Source organism: Acipenser ruthenus, chromosome 20, assembly GCF_902713425.1.
Source record: "Acipenser ruthenus chromosome 20, fAciRut3.2 maternal haplotype, whole genome shotgun sequence".
NCBI classification, from domain to species: Eukaryota; Metazoa; Chordata; class Actinopteri; order Acipenseriformes; family Acipenseridae; genus Acipenser; species Acipenser ruthenus.
This window is the reverse complement of record NC_081208.1, coordinates 24,285,069-24,308,005: the sequence shown is the minus strand read 5'-3', so window position 1 is coordinate 24,308,005 and position 22,937 is coordinate 24,285,069. Positions and strand designations below refer to the sequence as shown.

Here is a 22,937-nt window from a genome sequence, read left to right as displayed (position 1 = left end):
ACAGAGTTAACGAACAAAAAGTCAGACAGACAAAAGTATGAAAACTTGAGCAAAAGTAAAACTTTAAAACTATTTTATTGCTATAGATAGCAGCAAGTTTACAGAAATATAAATTGCAAGAGTATACAAACACCCCAACAAAAGCAAAATACATTTTTTCATTTCATATTTAGGTTGTTCACATGGTAGCTAAAAACATGTACGCAAACCGCACTCCCCATAACCACCTAAGTCAGTGCTAGATGTCAACTACTGAAACCATACAGATTACAAAACCCAGCACTCACTTCACATCAAACAGGACAGATAAAAAGGGAAACTCAGTGAAGATGCACATTGAGTGAAAAATATTATATATATATATATATATATATATATATATATATATATATATATATATATATATATATATATATATATATATATAATTTTTTTTTCAATTACTTCTGAAAAGATGAAAAGAGCACAATGTACAACTCTTTTTTATCATGCAGAAACAAATACAATTAATACAATTTATATAAATAAACAAACAAAAAGATCGGTAAGCCCCTAAATTAATAATAATAAAAATAAAATAAGTAGCCCTTCTAGGTACATCACAACACAACAAAAACAACATAAAGCTATCTATTAATTGTAACACAGATTGGGGATAGATTTAACCAAGCTGCACTGAAGTTAAACTATAGTAAGGAATCAATTTTACTTTCTTGGGTCTGACCTACATAACCTACAAAAAACCACCAAAAAGCACACAAACAACTGAAATTATACACATGTATTTGGTCAAATCTTTTATTTTTTTTAAATGTGTTGGTATATAAAAAAATATATATTTAAAACTTCTTTGGGAAAGAAAAAAACAAACAAACAAAATTGAGGTCTATTTTTTTCATCAGCTATTGTGCCCAATTTTTTTTTTGTCAATTTCTGTTGGCCCCTGAAATATAGCAGCAAAATCTAAGTTCAGTTTTAGGAAGTTTTGTCAACATTTAATGTGCGGTAAAACAATTAAAAGTTCATATTCAAGAGATGTTTTTCTATTTTATTTTTTTTTCTAATTTGGGCTTAACATACAAACTAACTGTGAAGTCCAGTTCCCTCTCTATGCAACAAACTGTATCTCATTTCAAATAATGCCTGGTTGTCTCCATGGGGACCCACAGGCAATACAAATAAATAGAAAAAAACCTTCCAATACATTCTTGCAAATAAAACCCGATTTGCCCAAACAAGATAAGACGGAGAATGGTGATGCGCGGTTTTATACAAACACACACGATATGCTGTTTAGAAAGATCCGCTAAAAATTAAGCTAATTATTAAAATATTGACATATATTTATATATATAAGAAAGACAAATATTAAATGACATCGCAAACAAAAGATAAATATTAAATGACATTGCAAACAAAAGCAACAGGTAAATTGGAGAGAAGAAAGCAATTCACAGACAGCTCTTCATTGCAGTGCACACTGCAGCTTTGCCATCTAGGTCCCTTTTTAAATAGATCTTCGAGTGTATAACACCGAGGAGTACAGTTGCGCTCAGACTGTATGGCCCTCAACAACAACAACCTTAAACAAAACTTCACAATAATGTTACTCGTATGTTTCAAATGTATTTAAGTTACACAATTTACCCACTGAACTATGCTTTTTTCATATAGAGAAACTCAGAACCAGCTCTGGTGCTCAAAGGACACTCATCTGCAGCCATCACTAGATCCAACTTGGCCTGGTGCAAAGGGATGCATGCTAGACAGTTATTCGAAGAATTTGGTTATGGAGCTTTTGTAAAGTCTGACAAGTAAAAATTACAAGTCAATGACCTTTTAAAAAAAAGTTGTAGGGGCTGATGTTACTTTCAATACCCACCTACCTGTGTAGTTTGTTGCCCAGCCCTAAAAGTGATACGTCTTTTTTTGGTCATAAAAAGCCAACGCTCAGATGACCACAATTTAGAAGCAAACATTCACATCAGCCACAAAACTGGCTGTGTGGTGGGATGGAATTTAAAAGGCTGTGGGGTAAAAAAGTCTTAACTGCTGAAAACACACAGATTGGCGCTTTGTGAGAAGAGCAACAGAGCTGCTCAGCATGCTTGTTACAGCACTGCCCTGTCAGAGAGGGAGTAGAGCCACTCTGCAAAAATACAACCACATAGCACCAGGAGAAAAGAAGGCATAAAATGACTGCTGTCAGAATGTGTTCACAAAAGCCACAGGCTGGTTTTCCTTACAATGACCTTTAATACACTCAATCCCTGGCATAAATCTGCAAGGAACTGAAAAACAGGTTACACAATCTACCAAACATGTGATTAAAATAGAAACAAAAAGTTAAAGGTGATAGTCAGAGATGTACACACACACATTATATATATATATATATATATATATATATATATATATATATATATATATATATATATATATATATATATATATATATATATATATAGAAAAAAAGAATCTGGCATGGCTCAAACAACGTGAAAGTGTAAGAAAATATGATAAATATATACAGTAAACAAGGAGAGGGATTTCCATATTACAATTAAAAGACTTCAGAATACTTTCTAAAAATATTACCATAAATAGCTGACTAACAAATTTATGGAAAGGTTAATAGACAGATACAGGGTCACAAAGTAAAGCATTATAAAGTGCTGAAGATATTATGTCAAAAGTATTTTACAAAGTGTTTTCTGTTTTACTTAAAGTATCTTCTTTAAAAAAACAAACAAAGAAAAAGCAATGCTATACAAACAGTTTTACTGCACATTTATTCATTTGTAGTTAGGAAAAGCTGAAACACAAAAATAATGTAGCGATCAGAATTGATGAAAATCTGCATAATTCTGCAGAGCTTATGAATAACAGATTCACTCCCAAAAGCGGAAGTACTTTACAAAATCAGAACTTTTGTATACTTTGCACTATGTACACATATTTCTGTGTTGAGATATTTCAGAAGTTTAACAAACTTGAGATCAGCTACATGATAGGCTTTCTCTATAGCAACAGCTGAATAGCAAAGCTACGCTGGAATAATCTTGACAACTGTGGGTAACCATTTAGATATTATATTTTTTGTACACTGTCACAAGTTTGCCTAAAACCCCCCCGAAAAACAGCTCTATCCATAGATAGTGAGACATAAAATCATATCTAAAAAATGGATGCAAGAACAATGCACTTCTGAGATCCTGATGCCAAGTTTCCTTCATGGGGACCCTCTTGGTAAGCACATCCCACTTTCAGCTTCTTTACAGTGCTGAGTAAAAACAAATAATCTTTCCATCGTCTCCAAGCTGTGCTTCTCATGGGTCCTAGAGGCAAGCAGAGATGGTGTTAAGGAGGATGGTCTAAGAAAACAGGTGCTGCCTTAGCACTTGGGTTATAGATCTACTTTTTAATAAGGTACTGCATGTAGTCAGTAAAACCCTGCTGCCATTGAAGGATTACAGAATCATGTTTGTAGCTAACTTACAGTAGAGTCAACTGCAAACCTTTTTTTTAAAACCATGTATTGATTAAAATGCTAATTACTGATTTAAATATATTTAAGTGTGTGTATGCACACAGGTGTATGCTTGTGAGTATATGCACACACTTGAGTGCCTCACCTGCATCAGGCTCTAGAAGGAACGGGTCATGTTGCTCTGGTCCTGCAAGCTCACCAGCAGGTCATCAATCTTCTCCATGTTCTGAGAGGCAGTCATTGCATTGGGGATGGTTCCTGGCTCTGATATTGTCTGTGTTAATAGAGACTGGATGCTGGCTTCTTTCTCACTTTGATTCTGACCCGACTGACTGATGGCAATTAATTGATCTGACAAAGTGGAACCTCCTGAGGTGATTAACTGGCCGCAATCTTCTGGAAAAAGAATAAACAGTGTTTCTTACCTTATGAATAGTCCTATAATATACAAATTTAGTTTACAAGTTTTCATGCATTTAGGTTGCTTGTAACTTGCAGTAATGCAAATCAAGAAGTACATTGAAGTACCTTCCTTATAACTACTTTCTTAGATGGAGGAAAAAGCTAACTAGCACTGCACTGACCTTTGCACTCCTACAGCTGGAGCATTTTGTTTTTATTTAAATTTAATTATGGGATTAGAAGGCTATATTTAATATTTGGAAATTGAACCCTCTCCTGATACAGAAGGCTACAAACAAAAGAGCTTACCATTCTGAATACCAAAGAGGAACAGACCTGATGTCTGCTGAGGTTGGCCAGGCTGGTTCATCGTTCTGGTCACAGCTGTGTGAAACAGTGCACCCTGTGGTTGAACTGGGGAGGGGGAGCTTGTCTGTGGGCTGAAGATGGTTGCTTGGGGCAGCTTCTGTTGGCTCATGCTACCCTGAAGGGCAGGCAGGGAGGCCTGAGGCATGAAGATGGTGACTGGAGACTCAGAGGAACTGCTGGTTCCCTGCCCTAACTGCATTTGCTGCGGGTTGTGGAAGAGGGCCTGTTGAGGCTGCTCATTCTGTGGCGTCCCTCCTGCCACTGAGCTCTGGTTTTGGAAAGACATCGGCTGTGGCTGCTCCTGTGGACTGACAGACACAAAGTTGGACTGGGTCAGGAACATGGCCTGGTTCTGAGGCTCCTGGGGAGGGAGACTGCTGTTTAACTGCTGCATCTGATTCCGTCCACTGAAGAGAAGAAGCCCTGCCTGTTGCTGCTGCTGCTCCTGAGAGGAGCCCATAGAATGCTGGGACTGAAAGAATGCCCCCTGCTGGCTCGGAGACAGCCCATTTGCTGAAGATGACATGGTCTGGAACACTGCATCTTGCTGTGGCTGCTGATCCATGGGGGTGCTCTCTTGCAGGAGGGAGCTCTTATCCTGGGGCTGGAAAACAGATACAGACTGCTGCTCAGTTGAGCCTGAACTCTGGAGAGAGGTCAAGAAAGAAAGTTGTTGTTGCTGTTGTTTGCTGTCTTGAGCGATCTGGCCAGACTGCAGTGTGGTCACATTATTCTGTGACAGGAAGAGGCCCGAGCCATGCTGTTGCTGGTCTGGGTGTAGGGGGGAGTTGGTCAACACTGTCAGAGAGCTCTGAAACACGGCAGCTTGAACCTGCTCCTGAGTGGGGGAGTGTTTCTGATTTTGAAACAGGGTTGTCGGAGGGTCTTGGGCATCGCTCATGGGGCTCTGGGAGTGGAACAGCTGAGTAGGGGAAGGGTGTGAGGAAGACTGCTGGAGAAAGCCGGGGACCTGGATGGAAAGCATCTCCTCTGCTTGCTGGAACAATGACCCTTGCTGCTGGGAGCCACTGTGGATCATGCTCTCAGATGTCTGAAAGCAGGTCCCAACCTGCCCCTGGGTTTGCACCATGTTCTGAAATACACTGGTCTGCATCTGCTTGGGCCGAGACCCACCATCTTCACTAGGATCCCCTGTGCTTTGGGGCTGGAATAAACCCTGTGGAGAGAGCTGCTGCTGGGGATTTTCATTCCCTGAGCCTCCCTGGAACAACCCACACTGCATGGGGATCTGGCCAGTCATAACTCCCTGGACCTGGGAGGGAAAAAGATCTGACTGCAACTGCTGCTGGAGGCTTAAGTTTTCCAGAGCCTGTTGCTGTTGTTGGCTAGCTAGTGACCCCTCAGAAGTCTGCATCCCAGTGTTCTCCAGATTCTTGGTGGCGTCAGGCGATGGGAACATGGAAGAAGAATTAACCTGCTGGAAGATGTGGTTCATGTTCTCTTGCGGTTGTTGTTGCATGCTCCCTGGTCCAGAGCTGGGACTGAACAGAACAGAGTTCAGCTGCTGCTGCTGCTGCTGCTGCTGCTGGACGGCCACCTCCAGGACCTGCTGTACAAGACTGGCTTCACTACCCCTAGAAAAACCAGCCTGAAGCTGACGCACAGCTCTTTCCAGCTGCTCCACCCCATCTGCTGGAAAGAGGTTAGACGAGAGTTGTTGCAGGGATTGCTGCTGCATGGTTTGTTGTTGTTGCTGATGTATAGATTGCTGCTGCTGCTGCTGCATGGTTTGTTGTTGTTGCTGCTGCTGCTGCATGGTGTGCTGCTGCTGCATGGTGTGCTGTTGCTGCTGCTGCTGCATGGTGTGTTGTTGCTGCTGCTGCTGCTGCTGCTGCTGCTGCTGCATGGTGTGCTGTTGCTGCTGCTGCATGGTGTGTTGCTGCTGCATGGTTTGCTGATTTATGGATTGCTGTTGTTGAGGTGTCTTGCCAAGCTGCTGCATTTCCATCACACTCTCTCCGTTCGGCGCTCTCTCCTGGGACAGAGCATCCCTGTGATCCAGCAGGAGATCGGGTCTCTGATATTGCTGGGTGACCTGCTGGAGCAGGGGGCTGGTTGGCGCAATGTCTTGTTTCTGGATAGTGCTCAGAGGCTCAGTGCTGGAAAAGCTTGTGGACTGGACCTGGTGCTGCTCTGGCTCCCCCAGCTGGTGAGACAGGGAGTTGGAGAAAGGGATGCTGCTCAAGGATATGTTCAAACTCATGTCCAAGGTTTGCTGTGCTGATCCAATAACATCAGAAGTCTGTTAAGTATTACAAAAATAAATATTTGAAAAAAGCATTATATAGTTTAATCACAAAATGTTTTAAATACGGCTTTTGATCTTTATAACATCTTCAGTTTCACAATACCTATACTGCCAGTCAGTGCAAGCTGGTTAAGTATTTATATACTATTCAATGGAAAACAGGGATTATTGGTCAGTTGTACACTTTGCACTGCTGCTGTGTAAATCATCCAGTATAAGGTTTAGTGCGCAAGTAACAAATGGTGACCCAAGCTATTAATACAACAATATTTAACACAGTAAGCTACATCACCCTAAGATAGGTGGTCATAGTTGTAGAATCTTGTATATGACTTGGTTCCTACACCTGCAAAGCCCACAGCAGCAATAAAATAATCCAGCCTTATAAATCAACTCAAATAGAACAAACTATGTGCAACTCAAAAATAGTATGTATTTCTAAGACAGCACTTATGATTTGGCTGTGGCTATGATCTGTGATAAACAAGCTTTTATATAGATCTATGTGATCCCTACCTTGAAGACGTTCGGTGCAGTCTGGTTGGATGACACCTCCATGGGGGTGACATCTTCATTTTTGACCAGGGGCAGCATTGGGGTCATCAAGGCACTGGGGAGCAGACTGGCCTTGTCCAGTGTACAGCTTGGGGTTTCCATGCCTGCAGATGCCAGGGGAAAACAGACACTACATGTCACTAGTTGTAATGTGGAATGTGTGTGCCGAGGCTGATTGAAGGAAACATATGTCACTGCTTTAACAAGGAGTTATGTTTCTAGTCAGGTTGTGCTGTGCAATTTTCTTAGAAATCTCAAATAAAGAAAATGTATATATAAAGAATAGCCAAGATCAAATCATAACAGTTCATTTCAACTCATGGCTAACTTTTTAAATGTTTTGTGTTTTGAAGCAGTTTAAACAGTCAACATGATGCCAAGCTTGTTAAAACATGTTTTTCTTAGCTCTGTGTCACTCAAAATATCTATTTACAAGAGTGCCTTTCACGGTCATCTGTGAGGAGTCACAACGCTCTTTAATATTCACAAGCATTCAAATCGGTAACCAAACAAGAAGTCAATTCAACAAACATTGTTACACTGACTTGAATTTGATGAAGATTGCAGTAGGATACAATTTGCTACAAATGCACCAAAAGACTGAAATGGAATACCATTTAAAATACATGTAATGTTTATTATGTTCATACATTACATTCTTCTACTCTGGTTTTTAAAGTCGTTGTTTTTTAGTACTAAATGTGACACATCACAAAGAAACAAACAAACAAAAAAAATCATGTTGTAAAACCTCAGAACTTGACCTACCGGCTTATAGCCCTTCTAAACTCAAATGTCTGAATGTATGCTGCAGCACAGCTATAACCAACAGCAGCTGCTGGAAAAGTGGTTCAACTTCTCATGTTTCTTTCTGTGGAGGAAGCTCCTGGTAGCATTGACAGGTGTCAGTCTTTATATTAAAAAAACCAAAAAAAAAAAAAAAAAAAACACAATACCTTTAGCTGATTCTTCGAAGGAGCAGGACTGGGCTGGGGATGGCACCTCTTTCTTCACATTGACCTCCACAATGTTAGCTGTAAAACAAATTCAGCTGGACAGTGACTTAAAATAAAACAAATTATTGGGCAGTTTGTATGACAGAACTATAAAATTGATTTGGCCCACATTGAAATCAGTATTACAACAGGCACAGGCAAACCTTGTGTCATTCAGAATGCTTTTATTAATCTGATTTAATAAAAGATACTAAAACATGTTTTAAAATATGTTTTTGATATATTATACATAAACCAAAAACATGCTGACAAAAGGTAACCAAGTAAACACCAATTTAATTCAAAAGTACCATACTGCTCCATTGCTAATGTGTTTGAATAAGTCATTTTTTAGGCAGGCGATACAGTTTCTCAATGTAAAAATATTAGTTGAACAGTAGCTATATAACAGTAGTAGGTATATATCTATCTAGTAGGTATATAACTAAAAATGAACACAAACAAACAAACAAACAAAGTTACCCAGTTAATTTATAGCCCGCTTATTTGAATCCCTGACAATAGACCTCCAGTTTAGCTTAGAGAACATGCACTAACCTGGTTCTGGCGTGTATGTGAAAGGTTGTACTTCGTGCGATCTCCCGGCATTTGTTACTACATATATCCCAACACAAACTGGTGAGCTTATTTTCGGATTATGGTATGGAGGAACTTTAACAATTAAATGATTCTGAAAGAGAAGAACATCAATGCATATTTGTATGGCAGTATAATTCTGTCCACTGCTCTGTTCTATGCCTGACTTAGGGTCTTATAAACAAACAAATACTCACTACATTGTTCCCAGCAGTAACCCTTTCTACCACCCTTTCATTTCTTCAAAATTGTTCAAGCACAATATGTAATTTTAAACGTGTAAGTTTTGAGAGTCTATCAACTCCACTCTAGCTTGGTTTAAAAGAAGATGCAGGTACAAATTATATGAATAAATTAAAATTTTTCACACCTTTATTGTCTTTATTTTTTAATCAAGCTGGTTGTGTTTTGATGCTATTTTGTTTCTAGGATTGCATATGTTCTTTGTTGCATGCTACTAAGCCTTAATTTAACATTTCTGTTCTCATGTGAAAAGCATAATAATAGAACTTCTGTTCTCATATGAAAGCACTAATAATTATATATATATATATATATATATATATATATATATATAATTTTTTGTATGAAATGGATGATGTGTAATTGATGACTTAAAACACATACACGTATGTTTTTGGTTATGTTATTTACCTGATGAAACAGCTCCATATCAATTTCTGCTTCCCCTTTCCAAGAATTTTCATCTTTAAATGAAAAAACAATACAAAAAAAACTTATAGCAGACAGAACATATATTTTTGAATTCCATGGAAACTATAATTTCCACAGCACTTTGTATTATATATACCATTCAACAGCAACACACCAGAGCTTTATAATACAAGAACAAATCACTGTAATGAACTAAACTGTACCCCTACTCCTTAAATGTCTGAACTAATAATACTGGAGCCTAAAAACCAACAGGACCTCTTCAAATCCAGTTAGGGACCCATGAATAACTTCCACCACCCTATTCATCAGCCTCCACAGCACAGGGCTCCTTGTATCTCTACTATTACCTATTACTATTACTATTACCTGCCTGTAGTCTATTAAGCAAAAAACAAACTCATCAGTAAATGGCTCCCTACATAGAAAAAAATCTGACCACAAGTGTGTTCCTGGGACAACAGAAACACATTTTTTGTATTCAGTAGGTGTCACATAATACCTCTAAAATGCCACACTGTTTACCTGCTTCACCCAATTAGATGCACACTGTATTACTGTAGGGTCCAAGCTATTTTAGCCTGGTTTTTACTGTTGCTAGATTTGTGCCTATAACTCCTAACTATAAAGATTACAGGTACATGCATACATGAAATGAATGTGCACACACTATGCTTCCATAAAACAAAAAAGTTCAATAGTCTGAGACTCACCCTGTTTAGTACACAACAAAAAACACAGAAAGAGAGACACACTTTTTAGGAAAAATGTATTTTAGCATGGCCAGCTCAAATCTGACATTCTACAATGAAACATCAAAATGTAGGGAACATGTAAAAACATTTTTTTAACAAATTGCAGAATACATAAAATGAATTATGGCCATATATACAAAAGGGACAAAAATCAACCAAAAAAAAAAAAAAACACAACATTGAAAAATGATTTGTCCCATGGACCCTGATCATGTGATGTGTGATGAAGCTATTTACTGTGGCTAAAAGCCATGGCAACCTAACCCTAACAGCTGACTTCAAATGCATCTGATCCACAAACACAAAAAAACGAATATATATTTATGCTTTTGATGTCGCCATTTCTCTTCTTTTATAAAGATGTTGTCTGAAAATGTTTGTTTACTGCACCGAGGTCTGTCTGTCTACAGTGCAGCAGTAACACTTCAAAACACTCGCGTTCACGGCTCTCTCCTGATGGTCCAGTGCCGGAAATACACAAATTGGACCTTGTTTTGAAGCTAAAGTACTAAAACTTGTGGTTTTAATGTTTGTTTTTTTAATTTTATTTAGTTATTTGATCCGAGTTAGGAATATTTAATGCAGTGTGCTACTTTTATGCCGAGGCTGGGACAGCCAGATTACGTTTTTTTTCTTTTTCTGAAGTTCAATGAACACAAGCAGTGGTCCGTGAGCAAACTCCAGGTGGTCCGCAAACAACTCCCAAAATTCGGTTACACAGTTCTTGCAAAAAACAATTTCTACACAATCACATGTTGTGCTACTAATATTACTAAACACAACATAGAGCTTTAACCACCATGTGTATGTAGTCTGCATTTTTCCCCTTTAACTAAATAACTTGCACATTATGAAGACACATTTGTCTTGTCGAAATTATAGACTTCGTTTTTTTAACCAGCATTATTTAAAAAAAGAAATCTACACCACATTTAGCATTCACATAAATGCACTGCTTTTCTAATCTGTGATCATTTTACTGCTTGTGTTCACTGAACTTCAGAAAACTTCAATACGTTTTTGGAGAGGTTAGCTGCATATAGTAACAGAAGTTAATGTGAAACAAAAAGAGGCTACATTTGTGTGAATCCATTTTGGATTTGTTCAGACAGGTTTAATATCTCACAAGACTATAAGAACATAAGAAAGTTTACAAACGAGAGGAGGCCATTCAGCCGATCTTGCTCGTTTGGTTGTTAGTAGCTTATTGATCCCAGAATCTCATCAAGCAGCTTCTTGAAGGATCCCAGGGTGTCAGCTTCAACATTATTACTGGGGAGTTGGTTCTAGACCCTCACAATTTGCCAAAAAGAATTTCTATTAAGAATTATATGTCAAAAAGAAATTCTATTAACACTACTTCTGGAAATAATGGGTGCAGTCTGTTCTTGACGCTGTCATATTTAACCAAAATGCTATAAATCTTATCGACTGTGCACCACCAATCCTGTTTTAGCCCACCAGAAGTGGCAAGTATTTATTTATTTATTTATTTCAAATTGCTTCCCACCCACCTCTTCTTCGTATTCTGGTGTTTTTGATATGTACATCAAACAACGTTGCCAATCAGCGAGTGCAATAAATTCCGTTAGAAATGGATAAATTTGCTACACAAGGTAATGGTGCGGGGACCAGCATGTATTTACATTTACTGGATCCGAGGATGACCCAGTACATTATTTGTCAGGAGGTTTTGTCAAACAAAACTCTTAAACCTGCAAAATTGAGACGCCATTTATCTACCTACAAAGCATTCAGAATGTGAAAAAAATAAACAATTTTAAACAAAAGAAACAGGGACTTTGCCATCAGCAGCTTTTTCAATGCGCAAAATGACAACATTTCTTGCTGACCTGGTAGTGAAGATTCAAGTCCAGGAATCTCATTAAGTTAGGTACGTTATATAAATACTTTACTTTCTACATGTACTTACACACATACAAATTCATTTCAAAATACTGTTGCGAAAAAATGCTGGTCCGTGGGAAAAATCCAAACACCAATTTGGTCCCTACATTGAAAAAGGTTGGGAACCACTGCTCTAGGATTACTGTTACAGAGTCTTACAACTGTGGAGTGATTGCCATTGAAAAAAAAAAATAAACAATGGAGAACTCATGCCACCTCTCAATACCTCAGTTATCATCAGGAGTTGCACTCCCTGGTGACAGGAGGGGCATTTCAGCATTCAAACATCAAACAAAAACCTAACCTCAATACTGAACTTTCTGTGAAACTAGGGATATGTTCTTAAACACATAGCTGGTTCACAAACCCCGATTTGCACCAATGGGATCTGTGAAACCAGACAATACATTTTTTATTCAAGAAAAGCAAGCCTATCTATAACCAGCTTGACATCTACAGATGAAGTAGATTCATTCCAGTGTTATTTATTATTATTATTATTATTATTATTATTATTATTATTATTATTATTATTATTATTATTATTATTAAATAAATGTTGGCATGTGGGCATTGACCTTGTTAAATTAAGCCTACAACTGCCAGCACATCGTATGATTTATCCAGGCTGCCAAAGGTCTGCAATTTTTGTTTATGGTGGCGAGTTTCAATTTTGAAAAGAAAGCTTTTTTTCCCCTGCCAGCAGTCCTGTTTGAAAGACATAATTACTTAATTAATGCTAAAGATAGAATATCAAGAACAGGCCAAAAAAGTGCCATCTAATTTACACACCTGATACATTTTCTTGGAAAATGACTTTTGTTCCCTTAAGAAAGTTCTTTCCGATTAGAAACACCTCTTCTCCCCCCATCACTGAGCAGCTGTGAAGACTTTTCTTCAGGATTTCAGGCGCACCAGCGGGCTGAGCTGCAGTGAAAAAAAGAACAGCAGCAAATTTACTCATAGACCAACATACACTATAGATTCTGTAACATAGTGACCGACTTTTAAAAGGGGTAAAGTTTTCACTACACATACACATAATTAAAATCTTTTAACAGTTAACCCATGACATTAAAGCATGTGTGTGTAATATTACTTTTACACACACACACACATTGTTGGGGTCTAACAGGGATCACAATCAATGAAAACAGAGATGGAACATCTTTATGGTGATTTATTATTTTAAAACAACAAAGTTAAAAACAAAGCATGCTGCTGTTTTTAACTTTGTTCTTTTGAAACAATATAAAAGTTGGGATACTTGGTGAAGCTGATCCAGGAGGTAGGACCCAGTAATGGATATATTTGTATTATACAATAGTCAGTGTGCAATATTAATTACGTGATTCAGACTTAGGGTCCAACAGGGAAAAATAACAATCACTTAGTTGTCTGCATTGTTTTATTTATTCTGTCCGGCATAAGATAAATAAAATCTGAATCTTCTTCTATATAAAGCATGGTGGGATATCTTTGGAGATTGCTTAAGCACAGACACATACTTAATAACAATCGTCACAGTCACAGCTAATTTGATTGTTGAAAGTAAAACTCAGACACAGGAGGTAAGCTCTTTAATGGGCTCTTATACAACTCCCTGACCTTAAATGGAGGAAGAACCCAGATAAACTTTCAAAAAAAGTTTTCATAAAAACCAAAAAAAAAGACATTTGAAGCTTTTTTTTTTTTTTTAGTACTTTAATTAAAACAGGGCTTTGAAAAATGTGAGCTTCTAATCCTCTAACTGTTGCAGTCTGTGGGCATGGACTGTTTTACTGTTTCCCCAGATACCAGTAACATAAGACTCTATTGATTTCAGTTTTACTGGTGTGGCATGAACCCATATGGTTTTGCTTATTTCCTAGAATGATACTGCAGTAGAATTCCAAGAAGTTAATGTAATGTACTCACTGCACAGAATAGGAGACGACGGAGTCTGCAATGTTAGTATCGACCCATCCGATCGACTGATACTGACTCTGAAAACCAGTCTGGCTCGCGTGCTTTTCTTCTTGGAACCAGCAACTCCAATCCGAGCCTCAACATCAGCATTCCGCAGCTTCAAAATCCCCACGCAATCCACACTGCAGAATGATAAAACTGTTAGCTTAGCTTATCTTAACTAGTTTCTCTCCTTCGATCACTTATCCCCAAATTAAAAATTTAAACTTTGCTACAGGCTTGTTTGTAAATGTTAAAGATTAAGCACAAGCAATATGAAAGCTGCTTCTACCTAGCTTTGACCTGCTGAAAAATTGTCCGAACCAGCAAATTTGGAATAATACGCAGTTGGTCCTTTAGGTAAGGTAACACTCCAAGTATGTGTGCAGGTACACTAGGAAGATTGTGCTGGTTTTAAAAAAAGACATGGAAACCTACGGGAATTTTAAGTAGGTACAGTAGTTGGGCAGTGAATTATGACAGTGATCTGTCATGAGCAGCCTGGTTGGGTTCTGTCTTATTTAAACAGAAAAAGGAAAATGAGCAACAAAGAAATAAAGTTTCTCCTTACGCCAAAGTCATGTTGTTGGCGGGCTCCAGGCACACCTCAATGACTGTTGTGCCCTCAATGTCTACCTCCTTACAAGGTGTTGTATTGCGGCCAGTCACTCTGCAGGCCTGGTAAAAGCCATGGGGCTTTACACGGCCAGAGTCGCTACCCACAAAAATCTGCAGCACCACAGTCTCACTTACACCTTCCAGCTGGGGACAAGAAAAAAAGGAAATAGATTAGCAACATGATTAGCAAATTATTTGTGAAGACAAGATTTAAACCTATTTGTCTAAAAAAAAGCCTGAACAAAAACAAAGCATCCCCCGTGGGCATACTGTACGGGGATTGACATCTCTGATCAAACAGTTAGTAAATATTAAGTAAAATGGGTTAGAACGATACGGCAGTGAAATGGTTCATTTTTCCTGGACAAAACCTTAATGAAACTCGACAGAAAAAGTGTGCAATTTAATCCCAAGGGTTGAAGTTTTGGTCTTGTTCACCAGCAGACAAGTCAGAACGTGAACCTCTGCTTGCTTACTTACTTTAATGGTGGGAAAGCCTTGCTGTGTTCGGTCCTTGACAGAACCCCGACTGCCCTCAGTGAGGTATCTCGCCCTGTGCTGCGTCTCTGGCTGCACTACAATCTTCAGCTCTTTGCCCTCACTTTTACTGGGATACTGGCCAGACAGGGTGGGCCCCTTCTGTGCCAACGACTGTGACCCATCTGCAGGGCTATAAAACAAACACAGAAATAAGCACTTAATTTATAGGAAACAACAATATAAAACATCCCTCAATGCTAGCATCCCTCATTCTTTTACAGGATCGGAGGATAGATAACCCTTAGACATTTTTTACTTCATCATAATTATTTATTAATGCAAAGCAGGCACATAACTCAATGCACTTAATGTTTAGAACCACCCTGGAGTCTATTCTAAAATAAACAAAATGGTAGAAGTAAGCTTTGTTTTTTATCATTTTGTAGCCATCAGGGTTTATGTATAGGAAACCAAAAACTATTATACAATTTAACAATAAACATAATGCATATATACCTTTAAATTATCTATTCACTGTATAAAATGCATTCAGTGCTGCTTGTTTTTTTTTTATCTGCTTCCTAGCCCTCCACCTACGCCAACATATAACTTGGAAGAAGTCAAGCATAAACGTATTTAAAACAATTTCATTACTACTGACAAAGAGGAGTGCTTTGTTTTTGAGAACTCTTATACCCTTTTCAAGGATGGCTTTCACATTTTAAAATGTGTATGAAGTTACTCCATTCATATTCTGCTCTTCTCTTCAGTAATTATTTTGTTTTGGATTGACTCTTCACAAAGTACAACACATGGCCTTTTAATAATGCATCTTTAACACAAATGAATGGCACCACAGAAGTTTGGGTTTTACAGCTAGTTATAGATCTGGTTCATTCAGCCTGCATTATGCCAACGAAGTGCGTCACTGCTAGAGACCAATGTGGACAGATGAATACACCATGGCCGTTTGGATGTACAGTGACTGTTTTGTGTGGGGTAAAGCTCTGGTAGTTAACCAACTTGTGCGCTGAAAGCACAGAAACAAGAACTTTCCCCATGACCACACAACTGTTTAGCTGACCTCAGAGAAGCTAAGAAGAACAAGCACGTGAAAAAAAAAAAATTAAACAAAAAAAGAAGTGGAGGCAGTACGCACCCTCCCTTGGAGCAAGTCTTGCTATCAGATCCCAGCTGTGAGAGAACAAAGTGAGGTCCCTTTGCGCTGTCTGCATCAAACACATCCAGGCTGGCCCCGTCCACTGTAATGGGCTTCGGGCCGGGCCGCTGCCGTGGCGTACGCTTCCGAGACTTGCGCGGAACCTCTGTGTTGTCGTTGTAGGAGCTGGAGCTCATAATGCTGAAGTTGGAGGCAGAGTCTTCCATCCAAATGCTGTTGCTCAGTTCCGAGTCGGGACAACCATCATCCTGGCATGACATCCGGCTGTTGTCCAGCAGGTCCTCGGGGGGCGGGGAGATATTCAGGACCGTCCGCCTCTTGGAGGGAGTCGTCTGGTGCTGCTGGGATCCTCCTCCGCCACTGCCGCCACCACCACCACTACAACCACCACCAGTCAGCGTCTCTACACAGTGGACCTCAGTCATCCCTTGGCTACTTACCCCCTTGCTCGGAGCGCAGCCGTCAACTTGAAGAGCTGCGCGATCAGTGACTGAGGTAGAGGAGTGCATGGTGGGGCTAGAAGATGCGGTAAAAGAACTGCGAGGACCACCCATGGAGATAGAAGAGGTGGAAGTGGCATCTGCAGTGTGCACAATTTTAGAATAAATAAAGGCATTTCCACTTACATTGGCTAGCAGTCCCATTCAAGCAGCAAAATGTGTGCATTTTTTTTTTCTTTTCGTTTTTGGTATTTGAAACTAAAAAATTATTTCGTTTTTGTTTGGATTTTTTTTGCATCATAACTTGATTTTAAAATTTTGTTTATTTAATTATAAAAAATATATATTAAATATTGCTGGATTTAAAAAAAAAATAAGCAAACAACAATATTTTGTATGTAATGCTTTTTGTTTTAATTTAAAATTAGAAAACTGTTGATATAAAAGTGTCAAATGTTTTATCTGCTAGGATTTAGCAATACATTTTTTTGTTTATAAATTGTATTTAACAAACAAAAAAAAAGTTTGAAAAAATAAAAATGAAAAAAAAAAATTTACATTAAAGAGTTACCAACCAAATGGAAAAAAATTGTATCGGTTAAATCAAATGATGCTGCCAATTAGATTTTCTTGGTTAAAAAAAATTAGTTGGGACTGAGCGTAGCCACATAAACAAAATAGACAAGTTTCTGACCTATGAAGCAGAGAACTGCGATCAATATGCAGACACTCCCTGCTTCAGAGGGAATTTCCTGGAATAAAAATAAGACAACGAATGAGCAACAAATGCTGATCATTCATGATTTATGTTTTTGAAAAGAAAATAAAATAAATAATTGAACAAAAAAAATTGAAGAGAAGTGTGTTTTAATCAATTACAGGTTGGTTCAAAGGTCACCAAGGAGAGGGGGGGGGGGGGGGGGGGGGGTAGGCACCATAGAGCAATGAAACTTGATGACAATATGGTTGACACTTTTATGCATTTATCTAGGTCTTTATAGGAAAGTGTGCTAAAAGTGTGAAAAAAATATCATTACCATATTTTCCTTCACAAAAAATTGGATTAAAGACTTGATAAATGCAGCCCCTTGCTAATAAGGGCCCTTGCCTTATCCATGACGTTAAGCTTGCAATTCTTATGTATTTGCTGCATAGGATACTATGCAAGGATGCATGGTGGAAACCGTGGTCATTTTGAGCAGCTATAGACATGCTAGGACAGTGCCCCCAATGTGCTAACCATATGACCCTCTTCCCCCAATAGGCTTCACTAATGCTACATGAATGCAAAGTTTCATTGCTCTATGGCACATACTATCCCATCCATTACATCCATCAACAGCTTAAGTGGCTTCTGAACCACCCTTAACGTGAAAATGGAACCAATATCCCAAATTTTACAAATCTGTTTCTTTAAATTGATGGCAGTAAATAACAAATGTGTGCAAAAGTTTGACATTTTGAAAGCATTCCATTATTAATTTGAATTTGTTAGTTGTTAGAAAGTGAGACAGTGTCTGCATCAAAGCTTCAGCGTCATCAGTCTTAGGGAATATGTTAAAATAAGCTGCTAAACATTTAACATTCATACATTCAGAACAATAATAAAATATTCTGTTGGTAAGCTTATGAAAGTATGTTGGAGTAACTCTCCTAATTATGGTAATACCTATAATAAAAGGTACAGTCGTAGTCTGAAACCTTAAATAAAATGTTACTTCTTATAACTGGTATGTGCTTATTAACAGTCCTGTTTCATACACATCTTATAATTCTTCCTAGAACAAATTAACTACTTTCTTCAAAACTATGGGATTGCAACTAAAATGAAGCAAATGTAACATAATATGCTAGTTTAAGGCTAGTATCCTGGATTTAGCAGGGTGTCTTAATTCTATAATTCTAGAACACAGTAGTTAAATGAATGTCTGTAGTCTGATCTGAAAGTAGTGTTGTCTTTGAAGCTACTATTACAATATTCAAAAGGTTTTCTCCAAGTAACAAGAGAGTAATCAGACCAAGATGTAATTAAATATTTTTTTTAATTTGCAAGGTCAGCTGCAGCTGTGATCTTGCCTCACACAAAAGTGGGCATTTACTTGTCTGTGTGTTGATAAGAAGTGAAGACTTCAGTCATCAAGCGGATAACAGCAGAATAGCAAGATGGTAAATGCAATGCTGTATTGCTTAAAATAAAAACACAAATTCAAACTGCAAGCAGATTTAAAAAGTTATGTAAATCCTTTAGTATTCATTTGTATGTTAAATAAATCAGGCTATTAATCTTTCAATAGCTGCTGTGATATTAGAGATTCATAGTAAAAAAAAAAAAAAAGAAATAAAAAACACCTGCAGAAATGAAAAGAAAATTGGTAATTTATCCCTTATAAGAATGCTTCCAAATTGTGTATTTTGCCCTATGTGTTTTTTCCCCTTTTTCTTTCTTGTTGCTATATGTTTTAAGGGACATTTCAATTATTTAATTTTGCCTTCTCAGAAGTATATCAGGTTTCTGTACCTTTATCAACTATCAGATCCTTTAGGAGTTTCTGAAATTGACTTCCCATTAACAGATTTCATTAACAAAAATGGCTACAATTTAAAGCAGCCTTGCAGCAGCTTGTATTACCATTAAAAGGAGAAGATATATTAATCATGCTGCAGCATTAAACAAGGGCTGTAAAACAACTAACAAATAACTACATAAAAAAATGGTAAACAGATTACACATAAATGTAACTATTACTCATTAAAAGACTTGTTTACAGCCTTACCCAGACAGTGAGATGGTACTGCTTGTACTGACCGCTTCAAAACTGGCACATCTTAAAGGCACAGGGTATCTAGTATTAACTGGGAATTATAAGCTATGAATGCTCTCAAATTAGTAATATAACTTCAACTTCAAGTCTTAAAAACAACAAAACAAAACAAAACAAAAAAAAACACACACCTGTCTTTACTTCTGGTCAGTAAAATCAAACATTTACCACTCCTAAGTCAAACAAGATGCCCAGCACAGACAAAGAGTCTTGCCTGCTTGCATGCACTTCAAGCCAAGCTGTTCCAAATAATAGTCATTAAAATCAAACCACCCAAATAATTATTTTCATGGCTCCAAATTTAGAAACGTATGTACTATTTCAAATATTCTTTATATTAAAAGAAAGATCTGAACACCTTTAATGATTAAAAAAAAAAAAAAAAAAGCTCATGTCATTATTGTTGTTTGCCCCAGGAGTGTTAAATCCCATCATCCCTTAATGTTAGCAACTCATAGAAAACCAAAACAGCAGAAGAATGAATAATGCAACACAAACTGTAGGAGCAAGTTCCATTTTCACACACTTCATACCCCACCAAAAAGAAAATGTAGTGGCTCTGAAACTGAGCGATTGTTTTAAAACTAAATTAAATATCAGCTTTTAGGTTTCAAACATACCAAAACAATATATCATGCAAGAATATTATTATTTGTTTTGTTTTTTTGTTTTTTAATAGTAGTAGTATCTAAAAAAAAAAAAAATGCATATTTTAAATATAAGGGAGGGAAACACAGTGTGATTTGCAGCCACTATGAGTAAAGCACCCTGTCTCTTGGAAAACATGTTTTTTTTTGTTTTGTTGCTAAAACCACTTAAATGATTTGTCTCTGGAATCAGTTTCATAATTTAAAAGGGGAATCTGTACTAGTCTCTGAAAGTGGAGCATTACTTTGTTTATGGTGTGCAGAAAAGGACATGGAAAGAGTCAGTTGAAAGTTTTTTTTTCGTTTACCAGCACTAATCTGTCAATCCCCCCAGTACTAAAGCTGTTGGTGATATAATGAAGACAGCAACTGTTCTATAGTACTTGGTGAAGACTGCTGCTTTACCCAAGGGTTTGAACTAGCAAAACAAAGATTTATGGTAGATAATGGATACAATTAAAGCATACATAAGTCTGTAACTTTGATCTACCTTTGCAGGCTTTTTGCAGACTGAAAATGGCACAGAACATGGCAACTAGAATCTCAAGTGGGACCAACAACACATGGCACACCATCCAGATCTTAGCCCAGCTTTACTGCTCTAAACTAGTTGTGGACTTTGAAATCCTTTGCAGCAGGGGTTCAGATGCTGGCTTTTTGACCTTACCAGTAGCTTGGTGTTCTACTCAGGAATGTCACACCTATTTTGTTAAGGCAAAATTTAAAAAGTATTTTATCTAGCTTTTAGCGCTTTATTTGATCCGCTGATTATTTTTAACTCTAAAATGTCTCGGGATGCCTTGGCAGGATTTGGCTGAACACAACTTAAATTGTATTGCAATTCCATCAACACACAACACAGTAACATTGCATTTTAGAAGCATTGCCACTAATCTGCAGGACAGTGGTTGACAGCTCTTGAGAGAAACAAATCTAACTGTTTAAAGTAAAGCATGTTAGCGATAAATCCCAATATGATCACAAGAAAAATTAAGTAGTAATACTGTAGTCTCCGGCTAAGAGAACTAACCCCGGGAAGCAAGCAAAGTGTTCTCTAAGACGGAATTGACCATCAGACATAATATGAATAAAAATAAATATGTATTACTTATCATGAAGCACATGCATCAACATATGAAATGAACAGAATAAGTAAGAAAAAAGCAACAGGCAATTGTACGTTAATAAGCTACAATAATAAAGTAAGAGACAAACTAATGTTAATAAACTGTCAAGCTAAATTAACACAGCACCCTTACACATTTAAAAAATGCAGCAGCAGCTCTACATTAATTATGAATACATGTACATGAGCAATATTCAAGACACGCACAAAATTTATTTAACAGAATGGTGAAGCAGCTCACCAGAATGGGAAACACCAAATTGCTCAGCGACTTGTGTCTTTCAGGTTTTTTAAAAGAGCTCGAACAATTAAAAACTTTTTGTAGCAAGAGAAACAGCGGCACATTTCGCCATTTGTTTACATGCCATTTTGTAGAGAGAGGGTGCATATGTGGAAATCAATACAAAACGAGGTAATGAAGACGCCGGTTCTGGAAAGATGGAATAAACTAAATCAGTGTGCCTCAAGACAGTCACAGTAACAAGTCAGTTTTGAAAAGATTGAATAAACCATTTGAATTTAAGTTTGACGAAGAGTTATTAGGTTACAAAACAATACTGTATCAGCTGTGAACGAATCACTATCGTGCCAAAAAGGTGTTCTTTTAAGCAAAGTTCCTGTTTCTTTAGGAGGAGCATTTACAATGGGAAAAATCAGTTTCACCACAAGGTTGTTCTCTTAGCCGAAGTGTTCCCTTAAGAGGTGTTCCTACACGCGGAGACTACTGTATATAGTCAACGTTTAATACAGAAGTCTAAATCCAGGAAGAGTAGCCGAATAGTATCCAAAGAAAAGGTAATTTCAGGTCACTCCAAGAGTTTTGGTGGGAGTGTCAGAGTTGAAGGGTGAGGCACCACACACCCTTCCACAGCAACAGTTTGCCATTTTGCTGTCTGCAGGTGCTAGTCAGACAAGTTCTGGAGTCAAGGTTAGGTTTGGAACAAGCAAGGCCTAGCTATACAAACAGCAAGTTTATTAACCACTTTGTTTACAGATATTATACAGTATTTAACCCTATTTTCTGGTTTATTTTGATTACTGTCCTCCGTCTACAGGAACCCAATGGTTTAGAACAGGTTTTGTGCTGGGCGAGTCTCCCAACAAGTCTGGTTTAGCGAGAGACTACTGTATTCAATTGTTATACTTCAAATGCAAATGAACTGCATAATGGATATTGCATTGATTTTTTTTTTTATTATTATTTATTAAAAACAAATAACTACAGTCATGATAGAGAGAGAGAGAGAGAGAGAGAGAGAGAGAGAGAGAGAGAAACAAGGAAAAACTCAAAGTGGCTGCAAAACACTTTTGTACTATATAAAACAGTTGACTGTAGGCATAGTGTTTGTTTCATTTTTTAAGTCTCTCATGAGGTTAAAAGCTGGGAGGCTACACCTCAACCTCAAAACAGCCCTCGCTTGCATCTGTGGGACTGGGAGCCTGGGCCAATGCAGCTCCCTATTTCCTTCCAGCTGGAAAAGCTGCTTCCCTTACAGTTCCAATAACAATACTGTGTCCCATTTTTCAATTTCTTTATCATTTATAATATCAATATCATTTTAAATAACTGAATCATTTAAAACTTAAAAAGGAGGAAGACATAAATCTATATTTAAAATAAATAGAGTTAAAATATAAGAAGTCTAAAAAAGTTAGACCGAC

The 22,937-nt window shown here is 37.6% G+C and overlaps 1 protein-coding gene across 8 annotated transcripts in view; it reads right to left on the bottom strand.

Moving 5' to 3' along the window:
• Positions 1-56: 56 nt before the first annotated feature.
• The window catches only part of nfat5b (nuclear factor of activated T cells 5b), a 47,858-nt gene continuing 24,977 nt past the window's right edge, over positions 57-22,937 (bottom strand). For 3 of the 8 annotated variants that reach the window (XM_058993715.1, XM_058993713.1, XM_058993714.1), the window contains 12 exons: positions 16,220-17,432; positions 15,061-15,250; positions 14,534-14,724; positions 13,933-14,105; positions 12,808-12,942; positions 9,332-9,384; positions 8,639-8,771; positions 8,042-8,119; positions 7,047-7,189; positions 4,202-6,524; positions 3,636-3,886; positions 57-3,338 (listed from right to left, as the gene is read on the bottom strand). In XM_058993715.1, coding sequence (XP_058849698.1) covers positions 3,648-3,886; positions 4,202-6,524; positions 7,047-7,189; positions 8,042-8,119; positions 8,639-8,771; positions 9,332-9,384; positions 12,808-12,942; positions 13,933-14,105; positions 14,534-14,724; positions 15,061-15,250; positions 16,220-16,884 — 4,323 coding nt within the window. In that variant the 5' untranslated portion in view covers positions 16,885-17,432 and the 3' untranslated portion in view covers positions 57-3,338; positions 3,636-3,647. Of the gene's footprint in view, positions 3,339-3,635; positions 3,887-4,201; positions 6,525-7,046; positions 7,190-8,041; positions 8,120-8,638; positions 8,772-9,331; positions 9,385-12,807; positions 12,943-13,932; positions 14,106-14,533; positions 14,725-15,060; positions 15,251-16,219; positions 22,914-22,937 lie in introns of those variants that run through there. The other 5 variants (XM_034042831.3, XM_034042830.3, XM_034042829.3 and 2 more) reach the window with 4 other exon arrangements.